Source organism: Grampus griseus (assembly GCF_964374135.1).
Source record: "Grampus griseus genome assembly, chromosome: 1".
NCBI classification, from domain to species: domain Eukaryota; kingdom Metazoa; phylum Chordata; class Mammalia; order Artiodactyla; family Delphinidae; genus Grampus; species Grampus griseus.
Window position 1 is genome coordinate 145,794,217 of NC_139017.1, and position 27,733 is coordinate 145,821,949.

The 27,733-nt window shown below is 43.8% G+C and overlaps 2 protein-coding genes across 5 annotated transcripts in view; both read left to right on the forward strand.

Annotated features, from left to right (window-relative positions):
* Nucleotides 1–21,662, forward strand: part of GPBP1L1 (GC-rich promoter binding protein 1 like 1) — a 55,335-nt gene extending 33,673 nt beyond the window's left edge. For all 4 annotated transcript variants that reach the window (XM_082651375.1, XM_082651376.1, XM_082651374.1 and 1 more), the window contains exons 6-12: nt 7,207–7,279; nt 8,769–8,962; nt 16,716–16,856; nt 17,322–17,480; nt 18,624–18,748; nt 19,643–19,745; nt 20,598–21,662. In XM_082651375.1, coding sequence (XP_082507501.1) covers nt 7,207–7,279; nt 8,769–8,962; nt 16,716–16,856; nt 17,322–17,480; nt 18,624–18,748; nt 19,643–19,745; nt 20,598–20,750 — 948 coding nt within the window. In that variant the 3' untranslated portion in view covers nt 20,751–21,662. The remainder of the gene's footprint in view (nt 1–7,206; nt 7,280–8,768; nt 8,963–16,715; nt 16,857–17,321; nt 17,481–18,623; nt 18,749–19,642; nt 19,746–20,597) is intronic.
* Nucleotides 21,663–23,700: 2,038 nt separating this feature from the next.
* Nucleotides 23,701–27,623, forward strand: CCDC17 (coiled-coil domain containing 17; the record flags this gene model as incomplete). Its single annotated transcript, XM_082668866.1, has 13 exons — nt 23,701–23,865; nt 23,929–24,033; nt 24,135–24,357; nt 24,446–24,608; nt 24,828–24,911; nt 25,000–25,118; nt 25,366–25,482; nt 25,715–25,863; nt 25,967–26,064; nt 26,223–26,426; nt 26,597–26,807; nt 26,875–26,985; nt 27,287–27,623. The coding sequence occupies 13 exons, from the start codon at nt 23,701–23,703 to the stop codon at nt 27,422–27,424; spliced, it is 1,887 nt and encodes a 628-aa protein (XP_082524992.1). The 3' UTR covers nt 27,425–27,623.
* Between the last annotated feature and the right edge of the window lie 110 nt (nt 27,624–27,733).

Here is a 27,733-nt window from a genome sequence, read left to right on the forward strand (position 1 = left end):
AGAATCACCCAAGGAAAGTAATATATTCAGAGAGGAAGCTTAGAGCAGAACCTGTGGAATAGCAGTAAGGGAGATTAAGAAGTGATTGGTTGAAAAAGAATGGGGTTTATCAAGAAAGAGTAGTTAGTCAAAAATAACAAAAGGTATTTGAGGACCTAATTGTTTACAGTAGGTTTTCTATGTTTCTTGTTTTTTCCCCATACTCTACATTGTATAATTAGAAAGTTATTTTTTGTTTTAAAATAGTATTAGTTTAATGTAATTAACAGTCCTATATTTGTACCTTGGACAAGTAATAACCCTAATTTCCCCTGAGTTGTTGGATGGTAATGTCTACCTTGCAACATTGTAGTAAGGAATAAAGATCACATTTGTTGGGACTTCCTGGTGGCGCAGTAGTTGGGAATCCACCTGCCAGTGTGGGGGACACAGGTTCGATCCCTGGTCTGGGAAGATCCCACATGCCGCGGAGCAACTAGGCCCATGTGTCACAACTATTAAGCCTGTGTGCCACAACTACTGAAGCCCGTGAGCCTAGAGCCCATGCTCCGCAACAAGAGAAGCCACTGAAATGAGAAGCCCACAAGTGCAATGAAGAGTAGCCCCTGCTCGCCACAACTAGAGAAAGCCCATGCGCAGCAACAAAGACCCAACACAGCCAAAGATAAATAAATAAATTAATTTTTTAAAAAAAAGATCATATATGTTAAATGATGTATGCAAAACATTTAGCATGACAGAGTTGTTTTTTGTTTTTTATTTGGCTTTGCCGGGTCTTAGTTGTGGCACATGGGATCTTTAGTTGCTGCACGCACGATCTTTTTAGTTGCGGTATGTGAACTCTTAGTTGTGGCATGTGGGATCTAGTTCCCTGACCAGGGATCGAACCTGGGCCCCCTGCATTGGGAGCGTGGTGTCTTAGCCACTGTACCAACCAGGGAAGTCCAGGGTTTTTAATATTTTTTATTATTTATTTTTTAAAAATGGCCACTCTGGGAGGCATGCAGAAAGAAATGTGTTTTTTTTTTTGTTTTTGAAGTACGTGGGCCTCTCACTGTTGTGGCCTCTCCCATTGCAGAGCATAGGCTCAGCGAGCCCGCTCCGCAGCATGTGGGATCTTCCCTGACCGGGGCACGAACCCATGTCCCCTGCATCGGCAGGCAGACTCTCAACCACTGCGCCACCAGGGAAGCCCAGAAATGTGTTTTTAACAAACTGTGCTGGAACTATATCTATAGATATAGGGGTGTGTGTGTGTGTGTGTGTGTGTATCTTCTCTACCCCTACCACCTAGCATACAAAAAAATGAATTTGAGATGAATTACAGACCTAAATGTAAGGCCTTGAAACTAAGAAAACTTAGGAGAATATCTTTCTCACATAGGGGGTTAAAAAAAAATAAAAAGATTTCTTTGGACCCAGGGAGCAATAACCATAAAGGGGAAAACATTGATAAATCAGGCTTCATCAAAATTTAAAACTTCTGCTTATTTCACAGACTCAGAGAAAATATTTGCAGAACATAGATTTGAAAAGGGGCCTGTTCCCATAATGTGAATAACTCCTACAACTCAGTTTTTTTAAAAACATAAACAAGATTTGAACAGATGCTTCACAAAGGAAGATAGATGAATGGCCAGTAGGCACATGAAAGAAATGGTCAGTGTCATTAATCATAAGGGAAATGTGGAAATTCAAATTAAGACCACTGTGAGATACTGCTGCACACCCACCAGGATAGCTAATATTTAAAAGTCTGAAAATACTAAATTTGGTGACATTTTTGAGCACGTGGAAGTCTCATACATTGTTAGCAGGAGTGTGTAGTAGTACAACCATTTTATGAAAAGGAAGGTCTGACAGTTTCTTATAAAACTAACCATAAACTTTACCCTGTGACCCAGTACTTCCATTTCTAGGTATTTGCTAAAGAGAAATGAAAATCTGTGTACATTTATTGTAATTTTATTCATAGTAACACAAAACTGGGATTTTTTTTTTTTTTTTTTTTTTTTTGCTGCCGTGCTGTGTGGCTTGTGGGATCTTAGTTCCCTGACCAGAGATTGAACCCAAGCCCTCAGCAGTGAAAGCACAGAGTCCTAACCACTGGACCGCCAGGGAATTCCCAGGAAATAATTTAAATGTCTATCAAAACAGGAATAGAAAAATTGTGGTATAATCATGTAATGGGCTACTTATGCAGTAATAAAAAAGAATGACTGATAAAACAACATGATGAATCTCAGTGAAGCTTTACACAATAAGGTACATACTGTATGATTCCATTTATATGACATTCTAGAATAGGCAAATAATCTATGGTAAGAAAAACAGTGGTTGCCTGTGTGGAGTGGAGATTGGGGAAGGGCATTAGGAAACTTTCCAGTTGTAGAAAGTAGCTTTATCTTTATAGATTTGGGGGGGTATAAGTATTTTTCAAAACTCATGGAATGGTATACTTGGTGCATTTCATTGTGTGTAAATGTTGTTTGATTAAAAAATAGATTTATGTCACCGGTCATGGAACAAACATAACACAAGCCTCCTGATGTGATTCACTGAGGAGTGCCCTCCAAAAATTCATAACCTGAATCTAACCATGAGGAAAAATCACACAAACTCAAATTGAGGTTTCTATAAAAGAATTTTAAAAGATTCTACAAAAGAACTAGGCTGAGTACTCTTTTAAAAAGTTATGGTCGGGGCTTCCGTGGTGGCACAGTGGTTGAGAGTCCGCCTGCTGATGCGGGGTACACGGGTTCATGCCCCGGTCCGGGAAGATCCCACATTCCGCGGAGCGGCTGGGCCCATGAGCCATGGCCACTGAGCCTGCGCATCCGGAGCCTGTGCTCCGCGACGGGAGAGGCCACAACAGTGAGAGGCCCATGTACCGCAAAAAAAAAAAAAGTTATGGTCATGGTGGGAAAAGTTCCAGATTAAAGAAGACTAAAGAGATAGGACAATTAAAGACAACATGTAAACCTAGACTGGATACTGGATGAGGGAAAAACAGTGATTTTAAACTTTGTTTTCCTGTAAAAGTATCAGTGTTACAGTTTGAATAAGAGTTGTAGATTAGATAATAGTATTTATTAATGTTAATTTCCTGATTTTTATAATTGTACTATGATTATGTAAGAGAATATCCTTCAAGTTCTTCAACCTGCAGATAGTTCAGGAAAAATATATATTTACAGAGAATTGTGGAAAAAATGTGGTAAAATGTTGACATGAGACTGTAGATGCACAATATACAGGAATTCTTTGTATTATATTTGCAATTATTTTGTAAGTCTGAAATTAAGGAATAAGTTAAGAAAGAACACAAAGCAACTAGGATTGAAGAACCAAAAAAATCCATGGACAGGGACTTCCCTGGTGGTCCAGTGGTTAAGAATCAGTCTTGCAATGCAGGGGACGCCAGTTCGATCCCTGGTCAGGGAACTAAGATGCCGCATGCTGCAGGGCAGCTAATCCCGAGCGCCACAACTAGAGAGCCCGCGTGCTCTGGAGCCCACACACCACAACTAGAGAGAAGCCCACACACTGCATCGAAGAGCCTCTGAGCCACAACAAAAGATCCCACGTGCCACAATTAAGACCCAACACAGCCAAATAAAAGATAGATTAGGTAAGTAGGTAGGTAGGTAGATAGAAGATAGATTTTTTTTTAATTATACTCAAAAAATCCATGGATGTCATCTACACCAAAATAAAGTGAAGTATCACAACATAGAGACAAACCACTAAAAGCTATAAAACCTGACTAGTATTGTGTTAGCAGTTGTGCAGGAGAAATTGAAGGAAGCAACAGGGCATCTTACAACCCTAGGGTTTCCAGAAGAGCCAGTAATTGTTCTAGAAAGCTTAGAGAACATTTGAGAAGAGCAGCTAGAAATTAGGAGTGGTTTTCCATATTCCCAAAACTAGTAAATACAGAGATGTTCTGGGATAAGGTGTAAAGGGTCTGACTGGACCAATCAGCAGAGAGAAATCACACAATAATTCGAACAAGGAAGGTTAATATAAAGAATTATTAACTGTAACAGGATGGGGTAATGAGTGATTGGCTAGTAAATAGTAAAGAGAACCCTAAAGAATATAAAGAACTTATAAAGAATATAGAGTTCTAAAAAACTATAAAGAATTGGCAGATACAAGGAGCAGCCACTAACCCTTGGGCTAAGACAGAGTGCCCAAGGAAGAGTCCCCTGTTGCCCCATCACCACCCCAGGATTGAGATCCAAACCTTATCGGAAAGGGCTTAGCTGTGGCTCACTGAATGGCAGAGCAGTTGCTAAGGTGCTTCTCCAGGGAACATGCTGAAAATCTGCCCTCTAGAGTACCTCGTAAAGCTGTTCATGGGATATGTCACTGCTACAAAACCACTCAAGTCAGCGCTCACTTGTACTTTAGAACCTGGCTTAGCAGGAGCAGAGTGCTGCAGGAACCTGCTGAGTAAGCACACAGGAACAAGAAGCAAAAGTCTCTCCTTGAGCTCTACTGACAAAATTAACATGCCAGCAAATTAACAAAGGGAAAGTTTTTAAAGTGCCCAGATTCATTTACACAGAGCAAGCAGAAAGGATGACTTTGGAACCAAGAGGCAATAAAGTTCAACACAGAGTTCTATCACATTTAATACTAACTAGCCAATATTCCCATCCAGAACAAAGCCCCTCACTGGGACAAAACTGTTGGAAATAGAATCCAGACTGAGCTGCAGGGACAGAGACAGTAGAGACAAAGGGAAGAGAAGGTTCAGGTACAAGGCATGGGGAGGAGGAGGTGAGCCGGGACATCAAAGAAAGTGTGCCATCTTTTTGAGCACTTCATGAAGACAACAGAAGAGAGTTATAAAGTGTGATGTTAGAAAGCTATCTTGATCCACATTCACAAAAATTGATCACATAAAAATAAGCAACATAATAGGATCAAGAGAATAAGGAACAGAGTAACGTTTCTACAGGCAATGCAAATTACACCTGTAAGACGTGCACAAAACGGATAAGAACCATAAGCAAATGGTACAAGAACGACATAACCAGAAAATTTCACAGTGCTAGAACTTGGGAAAGAAGTAATAAAAGATTTCAGAAAAATGAAGACTAAATAAGAAGGAGCACAAGACAATAAACACTAGTGTTTTTCAAGAATTAGACAAAGGAAGCTTTTTAAATGAAGAAAAAACAAATAGATTAAAATTAAGAATTGAAAAAAAAAAGATACAGAAATTTGGCAAAAAAAAAATCCAAAAGATCTTCCCTGCAAAAAATAATATAATAATAATATAAAATAACAAACGTGAATAGCTTAGGTGCTAAAAAGTATAATTCAAGAATAATTTCATGAAATACAGTAAGACTTGAAACTACAAATTGAAAGGACAGCCAGAACAGCCAACACTTAGAAGAAGAATATCCTTCGGACATCCAGACATAAAGAACAAGTCACTTATAAAAGAAAGAAAATCAGACACAATTTGACAACAAAGCTTTATAATACAAGTCAATGGTGTAACAATTAGAATACTCAAGCAAAGAAAATGTGAGCCAAGGATTTTTTACTCTGTCATACTTTATTCATCTAGACTCCTTTTGCCTTTACTATTCCATCCAGAAGAGTGTATTTACCTGTCCATATTCTGTCTGATTTGTCCATTTGTATACTGAATTAATAGTTCAGATTGTATCTGTGCTTGCTCTATGCTAGTGGGTCTCCTCTTGACAGGTTGAAAATATACACCTGCTGGGGCCCCACTTCTGGAGGTTTTGATTCAGAAGCTCTGCAGTCGATTCTGTGCCTCTTTCTATTTCTTGTTTAATGTCCCGTGGTCATTTGTGCTGAAAAGCCATTTTCCTACTCTGTACCAGATTGTAAAGTTTGGGTTTGGGCACCAGTGTCATCTTCACACCCCCATACAATTCGTTATTAAGTTGAGTCTGTGACTCTTAACACTTCTCGATCCTTCCCATCATCTCTTCCTCTACTCCTGTCGCCTTCATACTTTCCTGTACTAGGAAACTGGTCTCCTAATAGTCTCCTAGTTGTTTATAGCCCTGAAATACATCCTTCAAGCTGCTACCAGACTTGTAAACTAATGGTTGGATCATGTTAACTCTGCATGAGAGATGGATTCTCATCCCTAAAGAATAAAATTCAATCTCCCTTAAAAATACTCCACAGTCTGGCTCTTACCTACTTTGCCAGACATCTCTTTCCCCAAAGAAAGGCCCTCTCATTCCCTAGCACTAATGCTGAACTATTTGCAGATCTCTTTTTCATGTTTTTCCTGTCTTGGTGTTCATTCAGCATTCTGTTCCTGGAATCACCCGTTTTCCAGCTTTGGAATTCATCATTAAGGATTCTTCTTAGTCTCCTCTAATGAAACCTTTTCTGATAGCACTTCTCTTTCTAGTGGAATTGACTATTCCTTCCTTAGTACTCCTTCTTCCCTAATGTGAATTTTTATCATAGTCCCTATAATCTTTTTTTTTTTTTTTTTGATGTGGACCATTTTTGAAGTCTTTATTGAATTTGTTACAATATTGCTTCTGTTTTATGTTTTGGCTTTTTGGCCGTGAGGCATGTGGGATCTTAGCTCCCTGACCAGGGATCAGACCTGCACCCCCTGCATTGGAAGGTGAGGTCTTAACCACTGGACTGCTAGGGAAGTCCCCCCATAACCTTTTATTATACTTACTGGTCTACAAGTTTATCTTTTTAGTAAGACTGACCCTTGTGGGGATAAGGATTCTTCTTAATTGCCTTTGTATTCCTAGCACATGGTGTGCCTCTGCCCTAAAGCAGTCTCATTAGAAATGCTATGAATACTCACATTTCACTGACCAGATTATGCTCCTTAAATCTGAGAAAAGTGATTCACTTTCTTGTTCATTCAGCTTTCTGTGCCTCCTTAGTTGGCATACATATCCTACAGGAAGATGAGAACTTGCACACTTACTCTGTTTATTTAAAAAAAATTTTTTTATCCTCTCATATTAAAGGAAATGAAAGCCAAGAGAGCCTGAGATTGATTTTGCATTTCAACGTCATCTGTTTATTTGTTAATTCTGAATACAGTGTTAGAGTGCTGCTGATATATAGTTATCAGTATTTGATAGGTTCCATGGTGAATGCTACTTTGCAAAAAGTGCTGAAATGATTAGTTTTCTATATCAACCATTAATACCCCTTTTTTCCTAGCCTTCTTTGAATCCAGAAGCTGGCAAACAGAATCAGCCATGCAGACCTATTGGGACCCCTTCTGGAGTGTGGGGTAGGTAGATTTTGCCATTTTTAAAGGCACAACTTTAAATTTTTCTTATTAGCAGGGAGAGGAGAAAACATTCTTTATCTGTTTTTTTATTCGTTTGTTTCTTTATCTCTGGTTTCTCTTCTCATCCATTTGCACATGGTAACTAACTATGCCTAGCTCTTACTCTGCCCCCCAAAATACCATTGAGATGTAATGGTAGTAGAGTCAGAATACAGACAATTGAGAGCTTGTAGAGCCCTGAATTTGAAAGCAGATTTTAAGCAAAGGGAGAATAATATAATATGCTCATAAGAAGTAATTTTTTTAGAAGTAATTTTTAATGTTGCTAATTTGCTTATAACAATTAAATTGAATTTTAATGTATTATAGTTGTCTCCTTAATATTTGGTAGACAACTATATTCTAACCATTCTTTCATATTACTAAATACTCTTCTAAAGTGTTCTTTGAAAGGCTAAATAATACCACGTCCCAGAGAACATTTTGTTCAACCAGGTTCCGTTAGCTGAGTGGGGTGTTGTTTTTGTTTTTGGCAATTATCAATGATGTCTGTTGTATAGGGCAGGGGGAAACCTATAAATGCACACATTTATATATATATGTTCCTAATAACTAGCCTTATAAAAAGTTAGTAGAGGGCTTCCCTGGTGGCACAGTGGTTGAGAGTCCGCCTGCCGATGCAGGGGACATGGGTTCGTGCCCCGGACCGGGAAGATCCCACATGCCGCGGAGCGGCTGGGCCCGTGAGCCATGGCCGCTGAGCCTGCGCGTCCGGAGCCTGTGCTCCGCAACGGGAGAGACCACAACAGCGAGAGGCCCGCGTACCACCAAAAAAAAAAAAAAAAAAGTTAGTAGAAAAATCAGTGTATTTCAAACCAAACCTGATCCTGTGGCATTGGGATCTTTGGCATTTACAAATTGTACTCTCCTAGTTCCCACATTAGATATGTTCAGTAGCCAGGCATCTTATTAGGAAGGCTTTAGTGTATCTAAATACTGGGTTTGGATCTTGAGTTACAGGATTAAGGGCAATTGCTGTACCATTTCCCCTTTGTTAATGTATAGCTTTGCTCCAGTTTGCCTCATCAGAAGGTCCCATAGCAGACTCCTTTCTCCAGTTTCCTCATCTCTCTGTGTTCTCATGCTGACAGGAGTAGCTATCCTTGGATATATATTCTTGTTTGGTCTATGCCTGAGTGATCACACCGTGCATGAGACATGCTGTACCCCTGAAAGACTCCTAACATCTTTGGGCTTTTTGGTTGATTATGAATTTAGAATCAAGTGTTTTCTTATGTTGCCTTTTTTCCTACAGTTCCTGGGTAAGTGTCACTTTTGAGAGGTATCTGTTAAGTGCATACCAGGAAATGTTTGTCACTTAGTCTCAACTGTCAGCTCTTTGTACAAAGTGAGGCCTTTGTTTGAACTATGCTTCGTGTTAACCAATAGGTTTGACATTCTTTTGTCTCTCCACTATTGTATTTCACAGAAAACCCACCTAGTGCCAAGCAGCCCTCCAAAATGCTAGTCATCAAAAAAGTTTCCAAAGAAGATCCTGCTGCTGCCTTCTCTGCTGCATTCACCTCACCAGGATCTCACCATGCAAATGGAAACAAATTGTCAACCATGGTTCCAAGTGTCTATAAGAACCTGGTTCCTAAGCCTGTACCACCTCCATCCAAGGTATGATTTGGAATCAGTGTAAGAACCTTATACAGCAGAGGTGGGAGAATAAATAAGAAAAAAATTTAGTAAATTTATTTTTTCCTGTTGAGTCACTCACCAGATATTCATTTGGTGCCATTAAGTTCTATGTATAGTATTTTACTGTCTCCAAACTCTCTTCTGCTGCCAACTACATTTTTAGTAGGCCTCTCATACTCTTTAGCTTCATCTCATAAACCTGCTTCTCTTGATTTGCTGTTTTCATTAATAACACCAACATTCATCTGGTCACGTAGCTGAGTATCATGGCTGCTGCTTTCTTCCTCTTTCTTACTCATTCCCCTCTCCCAAGCAGTTATATAAAATCCCCATCAGTTTTTTCCTCTATGATATGCCCTTGTCATCTCACATTTACTGTTGTAGTGTACCCTTCTATTTCCTCATTTCTCTGTATTTTATCTTACACAGAACTGCCAGAATGATTATCCTAAAACAGTTTGAATATATCACATCCCCTCGCATTAAGTCCCTTAAGTGATTCCAAACCATCTGTATAGCAGGGGTTGGTAAACTTTATCTGTAAAGGGTCAGATGATAGATATTTTAGGCTTTGTTGGTCACATATGACATATGGTCTTTTTGTAATATATTCTTTTTCTTTTCTTTTTTTTTTCAACCATTTAAAAATGTAAAAAACATTATTAGCTCATGGGCCATACAAAAATAGGCCTCAGGCCAGTTTTGGCCCAAGGGTCATGACTTAGCAACCCCTGATGTTATAATACAGTGTCCAGACTCATGAGCACTGGTGTGTATAATTCTATATAGCCTAAGCCTAATCTGTCTTTTACTGCCCTCTGTTTTCTTACCTGGGAGATTTTCCTGCGTGTTTATGTCATACTCTCTGAATCCTTTTCTATCACATACATTTAAAGATCTAATTAAGCCTTGTATCTGATTGAATAGCACTCTGTCTCTAATCACAATATTTATTGCATCTATTTCTTCATTTGGTTGTAATCTCCTTAAAGGCTTCAGGTCTTTTTCATATTTGTATCCCTAGCACCCTCACAAAAGCACACAATAATTGCTTGAATGAATTCCAGCCACTGTAAGGAAACAATTAAATTTACTGTGTTATTGAGAGAAAAAACAGTGAGCATTAATTCACTTTTCTGTGTGTGCAAGCACTTGTTTGGTACTTAAGAGCAACACAAAGTACAACATTGGTCCTCACCCTCCATGGGCTAAAAGTCTAATAGGGATGACAAGATATAACAATATAAGGTCATGTGATTGTGTATGAAATAAAATAACAAATTCTAAAAACAAATCTTAAACAGATTTGGAATAACTAAATTAATTAAACACTTTATTTATTTACACAGTTCAGAGGAGCAAGGATCAGCTTAGACTATGACCATCAAGGGAAATTTTACTGAAAAACTAATTTGAACAGATCTTTGGAGGATGGTCCAGATTTGGATAGGGAAAGTCTGGAGAGTATTACAGGTTAGAAGAGGTGGTTAAATAAAATGTTCTGAAAATAGAAAACACTGGGCATATATGAGGGATACGGAATGAACCATTCTGATTACCTGGTAGCACTGGAAAAATACCAGGACTGAGGGTCATTATCCTAGTGTTAATGAAGCTTTCAGTGTAGATAAGATCTCTGAGGGAAAGAGGATAGAAGAAGAGTAAAGAATGGGACAATAAGACTTGGGGAAATACTTAATATTTCATAAATATTAGGAAAATAACAACATAGTCAACAGGATTAAGAAATTGTAATTCAGACATAGAAAAAATCGTATGCTATCACACTTCTGGGTGGGTGAATTTAAGATGGCAGCTGGCGTTGTCAGCACTTGTCAATTGCTGCCAATAGGTTGAGGGAAATAACAGAGGGGATTTGGACCTTAGCAGTTGGAAAGTTTTTGGTGACCTTTGAGTTGAGGTTTTAGGAGAGTAGTGTAAGGCTGAAAAACAAGATTTCAGAGGATTCTGGAATTATGTGAGTGGAAGTGGAAGTAGTGGCACCTTTGAGACTTGACAGTAAAAGGAAACAGAATATAGGTGGTGGTAAAGTTAAGTGAAAGGGTGAAGAAAATCTGTAGGAAGAAGTGACTGGGGACAACTTGAAATATACTTGAAAGGTCATTAAAGGATCATGGCCCAAGAAGAAATGAATGGGAATAAACTGATTGACAAATGGAATTATTTTTGAAAGGGGTTTAGGATACTTGTTCCTCTGATGTAGAAGGAAAAGAATATGAATTCAGTCAAGAGAGCAACTCCTATAAAGAAAGAAACTGGGGCTTCCCTGGTGGCTCAGTGGTTGAGAGTCTGCCAATGCAGGGGACACGGGTTCGTGCCCCAGTCCAGGAAGATCCCACAGGCCGCAGAGCGGCTGGGCCCATGAGCCATGGCCACTGAGCCTGCGCGTCCGGAGCCTGTGCTCCGCAACAGGAGAGGCCACAACAGTGAGAGGCCCGCGTGCCGCAAAAAAAAAAAAGAAAGAAACTGTGGCATGGAAATTAACTGCAGGGCTTTGAAGTAGACAGATGACACTTTGCTCCTTCTTTGTGATACAACCTTGGACAAGTTTCTAACATTATGAATCTCAATTTCATCATGTAAAGTGGAGGTAGTAGTGCCTGTCTTTTAAGGGTTTTTTGAGGAGTAAATGAGGTACTTGTAAGTGGTAATAAATGGTAGCTATTATTATCAGCATGGCAGCATACCTTTTGTTTGTTCCATTCCTTTAGAGTTTATAAAGTTTTCGTAAGTGTTAACTTCATGTGAAATGTCTGCAAGCATTCTGTTAGGCAACAGAAGAAGAGTATAATAATGAGTGAGACAGGGCTTCCCTGGTGGCTCAGTGGTTGAGAGTCCGCCTACCGATGCAGGGGACACGGGTTTGAGCCCCGGTCCAGGAAGATCCCACATGCCGCGGAGCGGCTGGGCCCGTGAGCCATGGCCGCTGAGCCTGTGTGTCCGGAGCCTGTGCTCCGCAACGGGAGAAGCCACAACAGTGAGAGGCCCGTGTACCACAAAAAAATAAAAATAAAAAATAATGAGTGAGACAAACTCATATCCTCACGGATCTTAGAAGTCTTTTGGGGAAGAAGAAGTGACAAGGATAAAAGTCATAACACAGAGCTTAAGATCAGTTTAGCCCTGTTGTGTAGAACTGAGTTGAGGATAGAATGAAAATAAGAAAACTAAAGTCTGCTGTTAACTATCCTTGCAAAAGGTAGTGAAGCCTGAACAGGGATGATGCAAGTGAGCAGAGAAGGGAGGTGGTGATGGCACACAGTGGGAAGCAAATCAGAGGAGGAAAACAGGACACTGAGCATTCATCCCCAGGAAACTGGGATAACTGTGGAACCATTTCACTGAAGTTAGAGAAGAGAGAAAGCAGAGTTTTCAGGAAAAGTTGATGAGAGTGGTTCTGGGACCCTTGAATGTGAGATGTTAGAGGAAGGCAGAGATGAGATAACTAGTAGGCAGGTGTGGATTTATCCATTCATTCATTTTCTCTACGCGTTCAACAGTTATTAAACATCGAATATTTGTGTATTTAAAAGCTATATGCCACTAGAGTCAGAAAAATAATCTCAAAGAGTTGCTGTCTAGTGAAGAGACACATATAAAAAATAATTGTACTGCCCTGCCTGGAGAGGGTCCTCAGAGCCTTTACAGATGAGGTCATATTTGAACTGGTTTTTTTTTTGTTTTTTTTTTTTTTTTTTTGCGGTACGCGGGCGTCTCCCGTTGCGGAGCACAGGCACCGGACGCGCAGGCTCAGCGGCCATGGCCCACGGGCCCAGCCGCTCCGCAGCACGTGGGATCCTCCCAGACCGGGGCACGAACCCGTGTCCCCTGCATCGGCAGGCGGACTCTCAACCACTACGCCACCAGGGAAGCCCTGAACTGGGTTTTGAAGTGGCAAAGGAAAGAGAACTACCATTCGTTGCCATCTTACTATGTTCCAGGACATTCACTAGGCCTTTTACATATAACATTTACCTTAATCCTAGGATGTAGAAAATTATGTAATATATGAGGTTACATTGCTAATAAAATTATGGAGTTTGGGACTCTAAAACAAGGTTTGTCTAACTTCAACTAGGGCTCTTTCCACTGCCCCAGAATGCTTCCCATCTTGAAGCATAAAAAGGAGAGAGGAGGATGAGAATTCTGGTTTTAGAGTCAGACTTCATGCCACTCGAAGTACTTGGAATATAGTACTGACATATCCTAAACTAGTCAACAAATGGTAGTTTTAAAACAGTAGGAGACGGACTTCCCTGGTGGTCCAGTGGTTGGGAATACGCCTTCCAATGCAGGGGATGTGGGTTTGATCCATGGTCGGGGAACTAAGATCCCACATGCCACAGGGCAACTAAGCCCACGCGCAGCAACTAGAGAGAAGCCTGCACGCCGCAACGAAGACCCAGAGCAGCCAGAAGAAAAAAAAAACAGTTGGAGTTTGTTAGGGAGGAAGTAGGTGGGGCATTCCAGGCAGAGGAGCTCTTTGTTACCAAAAAAGCGGGGGGAGGGCGGCTTCCTTGGTGCACAGTGGTTAAGAATCCGCCTGCCAATGCAGGGGACACGGGTTCAAGCCCTGGTCCAGGAAGATCCCACATGCCACAGAGCAACAAAGCCTGTGCGCCAGAACTACTGAGCCTGCACTCTAGAGCCTGCGAGCCACAACTACTGAGCCTGCATGTGCCACAGCTACTGAAACTCGCATGCCTAGAGCCCATGCTCTGCAACAGGAGAAGCCACCGCAGTGAGAAGCCCACACACTGCACGGAAGAGTTGCCGCCGCTCACCGCAACTAGAGAAAGACCACACGCAGCAATGAAGACGCAGCACAGCCAAAAATAAATAAAATAAAATAAAATAAAAAAAGGAGGCAAAACATGCCATGTCTGGGAAAAGACAAGTGGATGGCTGGTAGTTGGGAAGTGGTGGGGAGAAGTAAGACTAAAGCCAAATGATGGAGGTCTTTATAAAAGCTCAGGTGAGAGTTTAGGGGTCACATTAGCTCCATGATTTTAACAATTTGAATGATTAAACAATTACAAATAACTAGTTTTTCTAATGAAGTTCACCTAGGAACAGATTGCTGTAGAAGAGCACTGAGTATGCCTACATCCACTGAAAGGAATTCAGGAGGCGAGAAGAGAATGAAGCATCAGGGAATTGAGAAGGGAAAGAGGGACAGGTTCAGAAAAGATAGGTAACAAGTAATCTCTCCTTCTACAAAAAGATATTTTAAAGCTGACCATTGAATGTAATATGAAGACAAGATTTTTGCTTATTTATTGAAAGAGCTGTTTCATTAAAATGGGGATAGAGTTGAGTGTTGCAGGGAATTAAATAGTAAGAATGAACAAGTGAAAGGCAGCAGATACTGAATTATGCAGAAAAGTTTGGAAATAAAAGGATTGTAGTAAAAGGGAAAATATATCTTTGTTTTTTCCCCCTTCGCTTCAGTAAGGTGGCTTAGCATGTTTGTAGATAAAATGGAAGAACTTACTAGAGAGAAAGAGATTAAAGATACAAAGGAGAAATAATTGATAAATTCATAAAGGAATGAGAACAAATGGATGTAGAATGGTAGAAAGGGAGGGGGACCTATCAAAGGAACTTGAGGTGCAAAGGAGAGAATTGGGGAGAGTTTGGATCCAGTGACGAAATTTTTTTTTTAATAACTTTATTTTATGTTTTAATTTATTTTTGGCTGCATTGGGTCTTCATTGCTGCACGTAGGCTTTCTCTAGTTGGGACAGGCAGGGGCTACTCTTCTTTGTGGTGCGCGGGCTTCTCATTTCAGTGGCTTCTCTTGTCGCAGAGCACAGGCTCTAGGCGCGCTGGCTTCAGTAGTTGTGGCTCACAGGCTCTAGAGCACAGGCTCAGTAGTTGTGGCACACGGGCTTAGTTGCTCCATGGCATGTGGGATCTTCCCAGGCCAGGGATCGAACCCACGTACCCCGCATTGGCAGGCGGATTCTTAACCACTGCGCCACCAGGGAATCCCCGGATCTTCTGACGTCAGTCCAGTAGGAGAAGACAAGATCATTTGAGGTGGAGAGTTGAGGTTGATTTGGAGTTAGGAGAAAAGGAGAGGATATTTTAAAAAGAAAACAGCAGCTGATATGTGATTCACTTTAGTGGATTCCTTTTTTTTCCTTCCTTTATTGATTGACTGAAGTGTGGTTGATGTACAATATATAAGTTACAGGTGTACAATATAGTGATTCATAATTTTCAAAGGTTATACTCCATTATTCCTCATGTTGTACAATATATCCTTGTAGCTTATTTTATACATAATAGTTTGTGCCTCACCTCAGTGGATTTCTACATATATAATTCCTCTAATAAAGGGGGTACAGGGCATAATGGTTTTCTTTAGTGAGCAACCAAACACTATATAATATAGTGTTTGAATTACTGAAAATTAAGTTGGAATAAAGTTGGAAAGAGATGTCAGTATCCTGTTGCACGTAACACTGTCTGGTAAAACTATCATACTACTGTGGCAGACACTCACCTGTTTCTGTGCCCTGAGGTGGCAATATTAAAAGACAAGGCATCTGGTGACCCTGTGCAACTCTGGGAAACTATTGTCTTTGATATTTAGCCTGAATAAGCAGCCATCTTTAGATTTTCATCAGTGCAAGAAAAAAATTAATTTCCATTCCAGTTAGGTCGTTGTCTCTTTTATCTGCTGGCATGCTCTTTTTGGAGGCATTGTGGTAAACAATATTGTATCCTAGTTGAGTAACCTCAGACAAATTACATAACTTTCTTAATGTCAGTGTAATTCTCTGTAAAAATTTGACATAATTATACCTGATTGGGTTAAGAATTAAATAAAATAGATCAAGCATCTGGTACATAGTAGATAACTCTGTGAAGTTTATTCCTTTCTTTAGCCTATATTTTCTTCTTTAATAACAAGAAAGAAATCCTTTTCACTCAGACCCTTCCTTTGTCCTAGAGATCTCTTGGTTCTAATTGTTTCATTTTGGAAAAACAGACTTTTTTACTTTCTTTAGCCTCACTCCATTGATGTGCCTCAGACAAGAGTGATTGACTCAGGAAAAATGGAGTATTCCATCTACACTATGCTGCCATCATAGTTGGGGTCAGGGCCAGAGTGACAGAATGGGTCCAGACCCCACAAGACCGAGCAAAAGAAGGACCTCTGGACTAAATCAGGATTGTCCAGCCATTTATATTGCCCTCCCTGGCTTGTAACTAGCCTCCTGCCATCAGTGTTCCTAGAAAACATCATTTTTCTGATGTGCTCTTTGGAGGCAGGGGTGGGGGGTTGTCAGGATTACATCAGAGGTTAACAAACAGCACACTATAAAAGAAAACATTTGGAGGGGGTCAAATAAGTTTAGAAAATGCTGTGTAGTATATCTGCCTCTCAATTCACATATATAGTTAAGTGCTTTGAGAAACAGCACAGTAAAAGAAACCTGTTGTCGAACTATATTCAGCCTAGCATCTCCCAGGCTTATTGGACTAGGGCTCTGTTTTTGAGAAATACCTGTTAATATCCCATGGCTTTTCTGGTTCCTGTCTGCCTTTTTCCTTCAAGGTTATATACCTCCCAATCGTGTTGAGACAGGTGAGCTCTTGGAATTCATGTTTGCACATAACATTTCACTCCTTATGATCTTACAGGCTGAGCTTCTGTCTGCATGCTGTTCTGACTGATTTGTTCTCTCTTCCCATGTAGCCCAGTGCGTGGAAAGCTAACAGAATGGAACACAAATCAGGATCCCTTTCCTCTAGCCGGGAGTCTGCTTTTACCAGTCCAATCTCTGTTACCAAACCAGTAGTACTGGCTGGTGGTATAGTTTTAAGCTCTCCCAAAGAGGTGAGTGAGAATAAAGCTAAGCAGCCTTTTCTAAAGTTGCCCTTTCCCGTTTACTTAAACTGAGGTAAGTGTTGTGACGTGTACAGCTCTAACTCCATTTCCTTTGTAGTTATGCTTAGCTCAAAGTCATTTTTTTTTACTGGTGATTCCCATCAGCATCCAAAGATGGGCAGTAGCTGGGTGGGGTCATTGCCCTTTGGTAAACCATGGTTGGCCTGTGTTTGACTGGCGTTATGCTGGCATCTGGAGAAAGATCGGAGAGGTGCTATTTAAACCATCTGGTTTTAACTGTAAGAACTCAGCAGAGCTGAAGTCTGTTTAAATGAAAAGGATAGTTTATTTTTGGTAAAAGAGTGATAAATAGGCTACCAGATTCCGGAAAGCAGTACCTTGTAGAAGTGACCTAGAGAATCCCAGTACTTACTCTTTGCTGTCAAGAGCAACCTATTTGTGGTATTTGCCCAGAGCCCCGCCAGCACCACTCCTCCAATTGAGATCAGCTCCTCTCGTCTGACCAAGTTGACCCGCCGAACTACTGACAGGAAGAGCGAGTTCCTGAAGACTCTGAAGGATGACCGGAATGGAGACTTCTCAGAGAGCAGAGACTGTGAGAAGCTGGAGGATGTAAGAGCAAAGGGTTTTTCTGGGGCAACATAAGTGTTTTTCTATGTTATACATGTGCTTTTTGTTCTTAAGCGAGAAAGATGTGGTACATTTTTAAAATGACAGAGATTTGTCTGGAGGAGTAACAGTCTGTGATAAAGCGAGTTCAGTTCTTTGTTCAGCATATTTCAAATTAGGGCTCATTTCAGTGATAGCTGCCTTGGGACTTAGTGCTCTTAAACAGGGCAGCACTGCTTAAGCCTTGAATTGAAGTTGGTAAATTATAGAAGCATATATATATATATATATATATATTTTTTTTTTTTTTTTGGCTGCTCCAGGTCTTAGTTATGGCATGCAAACTCTTAGTTGCAGCATGCAGACTTCTTAGCTGTGGCATGCATGCAGGATCTAGTTCCCTGACCAGGGATTGAACCCGGGCTCCCTGCATTGGGAGCACAGAGTCTTACCCACTGGACCACCAGGGAAGTCCCTTTAAGGATTATATTTAATTCTAATATAAGAAAATCTGACGAACAGAACCGTAAAACAAGAGGGTTTCTTTTTGGTATCCTGCAACAGGAAGGTTAGAGTTCCCTGTCCAAGAGGGTAATGGCAGCTCATTCGTATTATCAGGAAACTTGTAAGTTTTGGTCGCCTTGGAACTAGGGTAGCTGAGCTCCCATCCACATTCTAGTTAGGGAAAGGACAGAGCCAAAAACCTGAAAACGGATGTCTGTCCCTTTTTTAAATGCTTTCTTAAAAGCTACCCCTGCAATTTCCACTTACATTTTATTGGCCAACTGTCAAATAGCCACTCCTAGCTGCAAGGGAGCCTAGGAAAGTGAACTTTTTAAAAGCTGAGCACATTGGTTCCTTAGTCCAAATCAGTAAGGAAGAATAGAAAATTGATATTGCATAGGCATCTAGTAGCTTCTGCCACAGTTGCCATAACCTGAAGTTAAGATGGTAGCCAGTTAGTATCCTTTGGAAATCTTATTAGCAAGATGAGCAAGTTCTCGTTTTTAAGTGGGAAAAACCTATTGGCTGAGATCCTCTTCTAGAAAGCATTTTCCTGGGTTCTTACTTCTTAATCTCTTAGATTGCTTATCTTGCCCCAAAGGGGTATTAAACCAAATAATGTCCTTCCTTTCCTTATTTCAGTCAGAGGACAACAGCACACCTGAACCAAAAGAAAATGGAGAGGAAGGCTGTCATCAGAATGGTCTTGATCTCCCCGTAGAAGACGAAGGGGAGGTCCTCTCTCACTCTTTGGAAGCAGAGCACAGGTAAGTGAGGGTCAGATCACAAGGCATGCTGTGTATGGCCTACAAGGAGTTTCAACATACTTAAGACATTTCAGAGTCCCGTACAGAGAGAAGTGCCCCCAGCACCACACCTTGTTCTCTCTGTGTGCCGCAGGTTGGCCTGTTGCCCACTGGGTATTCCTTTACAGACTCAGCTAGCGTTTTCACACCCTCCTCTCCAAGGCATTCTTGTAGTTTAGTTTCAGACTCAGTTTACGGCTCCAGTTGGAAGGGGTGGGGTGGGATGAGACCTGTTTCCTGGTGCTGTTGTGGTGGCCCCTTGGCCCCTCCTGGCCCAAGTGAGAAGTTACCACAAGACCCCTTTAAGGGGCCTTGGGATTCATGAGGCCCAAAGGTAATGGAGCTTGTTCTTTAAATGAGGGCCTTGAACACAGAGCCAGCCAAGCTGTGTGGGCAACTGGATGGCAGATGGGGCCTGCCAAGTACCTTCCTGAAAAGGGGCTCCTGTCCAGAGGAACTTTAAAAGGGGTCAACAAGATCACAAGGTTATGGAGTCCACAGTGCCATGAAATTAAAAGAGAACTTAGGTACATGTGGCTATGTACTAATTTGCTCACAGGAGACAAAGTGAGATTTCTTCTGTTTCGTCTGTGGGATAGTTTGACTCTATACTGCTACTTCTACCGTCCCTTCTCTATAGCTCTTATGCTCTCCAAAGAGCAACTACGGAGATCCTCCATCTAATTCCAAGCACCTAAGTAGTCATAATTAAAGCTTATCCCACTGGGAAGAAAAGAAAAACCCAAGTTTCTTCTCTAACATCTAGGTGGGTACCATTGCCCCTGGGCTGGAAAGTTGTGGATTTCTCACTTATGCTTAAAGGTATATTTTTTTTGCCTGACCTGCCTCTACCAGGTTATTGAAAGCAATGGGATGGCAGGAGTATCCTGAAAATGATGAGAATTGCCTTCCCCTCACAGAGGATGAGCTCAAAGAGTTCCACATGAAGACAGAGGAGGTATGTTATAAACTTTTGCTGGAGACCAGTTAATGACTAGGAGAGAAAGGAGATAGGACAATCATTGCCCTTAGGAAGCCCCAGTTTAGGGTGTGAGAAAGACCTTGAAAAAGAAAAGTTACTTAATAAGTTGCCATTGTAGAAATATGGAGGAGCATCTCATTCTGCCCAGGCCAGTGGTGGACACAAAAACCAGGTCAGTAGTTAGCAGATTTCAGAAAGCAGTATGTTATTTCATCCTGGAAGCTCTAACTCCTTATCAGAACCACAAGGCTGTATTCCCGAGGTTATGGGCTGAGCCCTTGGTGTCTGGCTAAGCAGGCTAACCCTCTGCTTCCAGCTCTGTGGTTTACCTCTGGTAGTCCAGCCAGAGCCAAGAAGCCAAATAGCCTATCTGAATTTCTTCAACAAATGCCTGCATTCTTTCTCTGAGTAAAACACCGCCAGGTCTCTACAAACTTCATGAAACTTACGTTCAGGTGGTATACATTTAAAGCATAAATAACAATGGTGTTAAAATCCTATAAAGAAAAGTATAGGTTGACATAAAGACTTTGCTACTCAGAACTCTGTTCCCCTGTCATTGTCATCACCTGAGAACTTGTCGAAATAGGAAATCTCAAACTGTACCCCAGACATACTGAATCAGTCTGCATTTTAAAGAGATCCTTAGGTGATTAATTGGCACATTACAGTTTGAAAAGCACTGCTATAAGAAATCTTCAGTCTCTTAGAACGGTCCCCCTCTACATTCTGCCTAGAATTGAATTGAGACCTGGGCTTTCCCAGGTCCCATGGGCCAGTGTAGTTACTGACGGTTGTCTTTTTCTTTCTTTCCCTTGCCAACCACAGCTGAGAAGAAATGGCTTTGGGAAGAATGGCTTCTTGCAGAGCCGAAGTTCTAGCCTATTCTCCCCTTGGAGAAACACTTGTAAAGCAGAGTTTGAGGACTCAGACACGGAAACAAGTAGCAGTGAAACATCTGATGACGATGCCTGGAAGTAGGCTTATAAATGCTTACTGTTAAATCTGACCCAGTAAACTCAGCTTGTGCATTTAGGGGTTATACAGAAGAAATCATTCTTTTCCTTTTCCTTTTCTTATGTTGTTGTTGAATACTTCATGCACAAGGGAAATAATCATATCCCAAAGAGAGAGCGAGCGATTGGCTTGTTTAGCTTTTGTTGTTCTTCCCTGTTATCTGCTTAATAGAACTTCATGTGGTGGGAAAGATTTTTAAAACACACACACATACACACAGTATATATGGGGCGATGCACAGGTGGGAGCTGGCAGGGCAGAGAGGAGGAGACACTGGTCTCCAGCAGCAGCTTCTACTACCAGCCCTTGGGGCACTCACCCCTGTGCTCAAGCAATCATTGTCAATGACAAAGTGACTATTGAAGTTATAATTGTATTAAATTAATGCTAATAATTTGGATATTTTATTTTATTTCTGGCTGCTCGGGTAACATTAGCCCTTAACCCAGCATATATGGTTTTTTCACTTTTTTTTTTCTTTCTGGGTACAGCTGTAAAATATTTGGATATAGGAAATGTGTTATTCTTGCAGCCTTGATATTCAGGGTGGATTGTAAAATATACATTTTTGTGAGATTTCAAAGATTAAGATTATTTTGATAACATTATTTACAGATTTAAAAGATGTGGTTATCACAAGTCTGTTGAGGGGGAAAACTACTGCATAAAATAACTAACTTGGAATAAATATTTTGCATCAGTTTGGATTGTCTTGTGTAAGAAGTATATTTTCTTTAAAATTAGATGAGTGGATTCTTTTTTAGGGGAAATACTACTTTTAGAGGTCTGAGGGAAATCTGAATTCAGACACACCTGTTTCTCCTTTTAGCAGATATGTTTTTGATGCAGAAAAACCTGTGCAATAAACTACCAGTAATAAAATCAGAAACCCAAGTTTCCTTTCTGAAACTGTTTTTCACTGCCCATGTATTTACCAGTGTGCCTATTTTTTAAGGAAGTCTGTGCCTCAATTTTTCTGCTAAATAAGAACATAGGGTGTCCCGGGCATTGTGCAAGGCCCTGGGAATGCAAGGAGCACCCAGCTCAGTAGGGTTACATAAAAAATGGAACCTTAGGCCAAGATCTGATGGACAATTAGAAGTTAAACTAAACAACAGATACCGAAACTGGCACTCTTCAGCCAGCCCTACAGCACATGGTCCCTAGTGGATATACAGGCCCGAGATCATGCTCTAATGGGAGACAAGCAAAGGAATAACAGGCCTGACCACTTGTTAGAAGGGTAAAACTAACTTGTAGTGTAGGCTCCAGAAGGGGTAGAGACTAGAGGTAGAGTAACCAGCATAATTGTTAGATTCTAAAGGCTAGGAAGGCAGAGACCTTATGTGCCATAACGTACGGTAGTCTCTCCTGCTAGTAGGGGCTTCTCCTGCTAGTAGTATAAGCAGTGCACATATGAACTGTGGAAATGGTGATTGAGATAGAACAGAAAGAACTATATCATATTTCATTGAGTATATCTATTTTAAGACATTTTATGTACTAATAAGAAAACTTGTCAGTTATGACACTCCATTAATTGTGAATCCTGATTTCAGTGTTAAAATATGAAAAAGTGTGCATCGTAGGATCAATGAAATACTATAAAATGAGCTATAAATTGGAAATGAGAAGTAGGTTGACATAGAGATATCCTATATGTTTGGTCTTCGGCTTTGCCACTTAGTAGCTTTCTCAGAACAAATTTCTAAAAATGTACCTCTTTTCCACTTGGAATTGAGCTGGACAATTGAGATTACATACTTTGAAACACTTTGTAACCTGCTGCTAGTCATAGCTTGGCCTTACATACCTGGGAGCGGGGGCACCACTACCTGCCTTGTTTAGAAACATGGGGCTAGGTCAGAGCTCCCGCCTCTGTTGGATTCATATATTTGGGTGGGGGTGGCAGGGAAATCTGGTCAGCAGGAACGGGGCCTGTGTGGCCCCTGGCTAGTCCTGAGTGAAGAGTTTACCTTTCTGTATTTGATTCCCTCTTCTGATTCATTGTGTTCTCCCAGAACTTTCAATTCTTCAGCTGTGTTGATTATCTTGTGGGGGCGGCAGGGCGGCGCCTAGGGGCAGGAACTAGGAGTTAGGGGGCCTTGGTATGACTTGGTTATGCAAAAGATGTTACTTCCAGAGAGGCACCGTGCAAGGAAAAGCTTTTTTTTGCAGTACGCAGGCCTCTCACTGTCGTGGCCTCTCCCGTTGCGGAGCACAGGCTCCGGACGCGCAGGCTCAGCGGCCATGGCTTACGGGCCCAGCTGCTCCGCGGCATGTGGGATCTTCCCGGACCGGGGCACGAACCCATGTCCCCTGCATCGGCAGGCGGACTCCAACCACTGCGCCACCAGGGAAGCCCAAGGAAAAGCTTTTAGTCTACGGGAAAGACATGGTTTCCAGGCAGAATGCCTCCTCTTACTCAGGTATTCCTTGGAATGGAGAATGACACTAACTTGGGTTACATCCACTTGGGCAAAACTAGAACGAACAAGGTGACACTTCCCTGCCAGAGGCTATTAAATAACCAAGACGGAGTATGTGATATGGGCTCAGCTAGTTTAGGAGGCAGCTCTTTGCTCCCTTTTATTAATATAGGCAAGAAAACCAAGGTGTGGTGTTAGAGACTTGCCCATACTCATGCAATGAGGTGGAACAGATTTTATGACATCTTTTTCAAGCCAGGGCCTCCTCCCTAAGGTGACCAAGCCTGCCCGCTCACTCTCCAGACCTGCCCAGACCTGAGGTTGTTGCCCAGGGAGCTTTAGCTCCTCTCCAAACATAAACTTGAACCGGTAAACCTGGCCTTTCCTCTCTGCCTTTGGCTATTTCATCCTCCTTTCCCTTTCCCCTGCCCCTCTGTTCTGTCTTCTGCAGGTCTTGGCTGCTATCAGGAAAGGAGTCCCATCCCATGGACTCCCACTCCGGGGAGCTAGGGCTCCTGTCCTGTGGGTCCTGTGACATGGTTTTCCGTTCCTGGGCCCTGCTGGCCACCCACACTCAGCGCTTCTGCATTGGCCGTCAGCCCCGGGAGCTGACAGTTGGAGAACAGCCCCCAATAGCCACTGAACCACGGGTACCCAGGGTAAGGGCCTCCTCCATGGCCATGAGATGGTACTGAAGTGACTGTAACTCTCAGAGGATTCCTCACCCCACACCCTGTACCCAGGTTGTGCCAGAAGAACACCAGGGCCTCCCAGACCAGGAGGCCAGCAAATCGGCTCTGAAGAGGCTAACAGATGAGGTATACCTGGATTTCCCCACTGAGCCTCCCCACCAAACCTATAGATCACGCGTGGGTGAGATTACCCCAACATGGAGATTGCGGGTTACTGTTACCTCCAGGTGCAGCGGCTGCGGCTGTATCTGCAGGAAATGCGACCCAGCATAACAGAGGTCCCCAGAGGGTCACAGGGGCCCTGGAGGCGGTCAGAGGCACCGACTCAGGGTCCCAACTACGAGACTGCTGGGAGCCCCGGCGAGCGGCTGCGGGCGCTGCACCGGACTCACGCAAGGCTCTTGGCAGAGACCAAGGCACAGAGCTGTGCCCTGGAGCGACGCGGCGAGGGTAAGGGAAAAGAGGGGGACTAGGGCCCACCCTCCCCCTTGGCTTGAGGTCGCCCGACCCGTTCTAATTTGATCTCTTACCCCCTCAGAACTGAGCCGGCACCTCCAAGGTTTGGCTTGGACCCGGGACGGGAAATCACGCATATTCAGCCTGGAGCGGGAGCTTCGAGAACTCCGGGCAGAGGCCGGGCGAACGCGGGGTGCTCTAGAGGAGTTAGGGGCGCACGTTCAGCAGCTACAGGCCAACCCCGGGTGAGGCCGACGAGCCGGATCCCGGGAGCTCCGAGTCACCGGCTGGCGGGGGGGCGGGGCCGGAGCGGGGGGCGGGGCCTGGCCCGGCTGGACGTGCGAGGTATGCACCCGGACTCGGCTGGAAGGCCGCGCGAGTGAGGTCGGGAAGGGGCGGCGCTGCCGGAGGCCCGGGGTCTGGGTCCTTGATTCCGCCCCCGCGCCGGCCGTCCTCCACCCCAGGACCCGGCTGAACGCCTTACGAGAGGCAGAACTCTGTGGTCCGGTGCTACAGGCAAACCCAGGGACTCTGGCTGCGGAGATCGGGTAAGATCCGGGCCCCGAGGCGGGCACGGGGCAAAGCGCTGATCGGTCCTGGAAAAACGCTTCTGCCTTCTTGTCCCCTACTCCCTAGGGCCCTGCGTGAGGCCTACATTCGAGGCGGGGGCCGGGACACCGGCATTCTGGGCTGGATATGGCAGTTACAAGTGGAGGCGTCAGCTCTGGAGCTTCCGCGGTCGCGGACCCGCAGGGGTGAACATGAGGGGGCCAGCCAGGAGGGCCTTAGCCCTGGGGAGAGAAAAGGGCGATGAGGGAGGACATCTTTGGCTTGGGAACCACTTGAGCAAAAACCCAAGGTAGAACACCTGTCTTTGCGGGGGTGCCTGCAATGTTAGCTGACAAGTCCAGCCTTGTCCAGAGAATCCTAAGGCTGGAGAGCTGCTCAGAGCAGCTGGTCACCAGCTGTCAGAGATGACAGGTCAGACTTGTTCAATCGCAGGAAGACAGGCAGGTGCCGCATTCAAGGAGCTTCTAGCAGTGGAGGCTGAAAATCGGCGCCTGGAGGCAGAAATCCTGGCTTTGCAGATGCAGAGGGGTGCAGGCCGGGTGCCCTGGGGTCAGTGAGCACCCAATTCCCCCCCGCCTAGCCCTCCCCAGCAGGCCAGGCTCAGAGGAAGGGGTTAGAGGCACCATGCACGGGGAATAAGACCTGTGTCTGAGCCCAATCAGTCTGTGTCCATGCCAATCTCCAGGTGTCCGTAGGGGTTTGGCTCTTGGGGGAGGAGTACCTCAGCCCAGTTACTTGCTGCGTCCTGCTCAAGGGCGCCCTACTCTTCCCCTGCACCTAGGGCACAGGGAGCCGAGACTTGTGGCCAATCCCAGCCCACGCCTGAGAAGAAGGGAAGATCCCCCAAGCCTCCCGCCTCCAGTGGCTCCCCCGCTGCCGCTGCTTCCACACTCCACAGGCGTCCTATTCTTGGGTGGCGCCGAAAAGGCTGTGAGGACCCAGGGGTTGGGACAGGGGCAGTTCTGCTCTGTGCAGTTGGGGGAGCATAGAACACCTAGGAGGCTTTCTGGAGGAATTGACTCTTCCCCTGCAGTCGCAGCTTCCTGGAACCATGACCAGGAACATGGGCCTGGATCCACACTTCCTCCTGCCCACAACTGACGTTCTGGGCCCTGCACCCTACGACCCTGGGTGAGGCCTGCTCCCTCCTTTGACATCCTTTGTGACTTGGTCACCACTGCTGGTTAAGGAGACCCACTAGGGCCAGCTAGGGTGGGGGGACTGGCTGGGGGTTGGGAGGGTGAGAGGAGGACTTGGGTGTGTGTGCGCTTGAGGCCTGTGTTTCCTAGGGCTGGCCTTGTCATTTTCTATGACTTCCTGCGGGGCCTTGAGGCTTCTTGGATTTGGGTGCAACTATTGACTGGCTTGGCCCGAGATGGACAGGATACAGGAGGGACCACAGCGTTGCCCCCAGCCCTTTGCTTGCCCCCACCTCCAGCTCCTGGGCCCATGGGCAACTGTGCCATCCTTGCCAGCAGGCAGCCTATACCCAGGTCAGTAGGTGGAGATTTATGATGTTGGTGCTTTTTGCCGCAATTGAGGCTTGTCCCTCATTCTGCTACATTTTCTCATCTGTATACAGGGCCACTGGCCCTGAGGGCCAAGTCCTAGGAAGGGAGCAGAGCCACTTCTGGCTCCTGACACCTGTTTCTGGTTGCTCTAGACTACCACCTTCACCATCAGTATCCTTGGTCTGTGAGCTGCAAGCCTGGCAGGGGCTGGCATGGGCTAAAGCACCACTGCCAAAAGCCTGGGCCTCGCTGGTGCTATTTGACCGGGATCAGAGGGTACTAAGTGGTCGCTGGCGTCTCCCACTTCGGACCCTTCCTCTGGACCCCAGCCTTAGCTTTGGGCAGCTGAATGGGATTCCCCAGGTGAGTGTGGAGGATGGGGACTGGGTCCTCCACGGTACAGATGCAGTACCATTTCACCTCTTCCCAGGTAGGTCAGGCCGAGCTCTTTCTGCGGCTGGTGAATGCAAGAGATGCAGATGTACAGACACTGGCAGAGATCAATCCAGCAAGTGCCCACGAGTACCAGTACCCACCTCTGGTGAGGGCCCAACCATAACTGGGGCCCCCACAGGTGTGGCTGATGTGGTTAATAACCAGCATTTGTTGACCACTATGTATGTGCCAACCCACTACTAAATGTTTTCTGTGAATTAACTCATGTGACCCTCGCATATCCTATTAGGTATGTACTACTGTGTAACCAAGTAAGAAAATCAGAGCACAAGGTTAACTTGGTTCACAGTAAGCAGTTGACTCTAAGGTGGTCTGACGCCAGAAACTGTGCTGTTAACCTCTACATAAACCTTTTGCTAAAGATCGACCTTCTCCTTGTTCCACAGGTGCCCAACTCATCTTCACTGGAGGCCAGCTCCCTGGCCCCAACAGCTGGCTTTGTTGACCCCCCTCCTCCTGAAGACCCCCACCAGCGGCAGAGTCAAGCACAGAGAGGAGGGTTTGCGCCCTCAGCACAGCTTTGACCCACCCCCACTGGCTTTCTGAGTCCAGAAGAATGGGCGTAAGAGTAGCTTCACAGGCACAGGACTGGGGCCTAGACTGAGGCCTGTTCTCCCATCTGCAGCTTTACTACTCCATGTTCTGACAGAGGGTCTGGAAGCAAATACAGATGTGAACACACAACATGAGCTCCCATCACAGCTCTACCACCTTCCACAAGTACTTGGCCTTTCTTATCCTTTTGTAAAAAAGATTGATGTGAGGATTAAACAGATATGTCAGGTATTTACAGTATTGCCTGGCATATAAGAAAATTCTCTGAAAGGTGACTT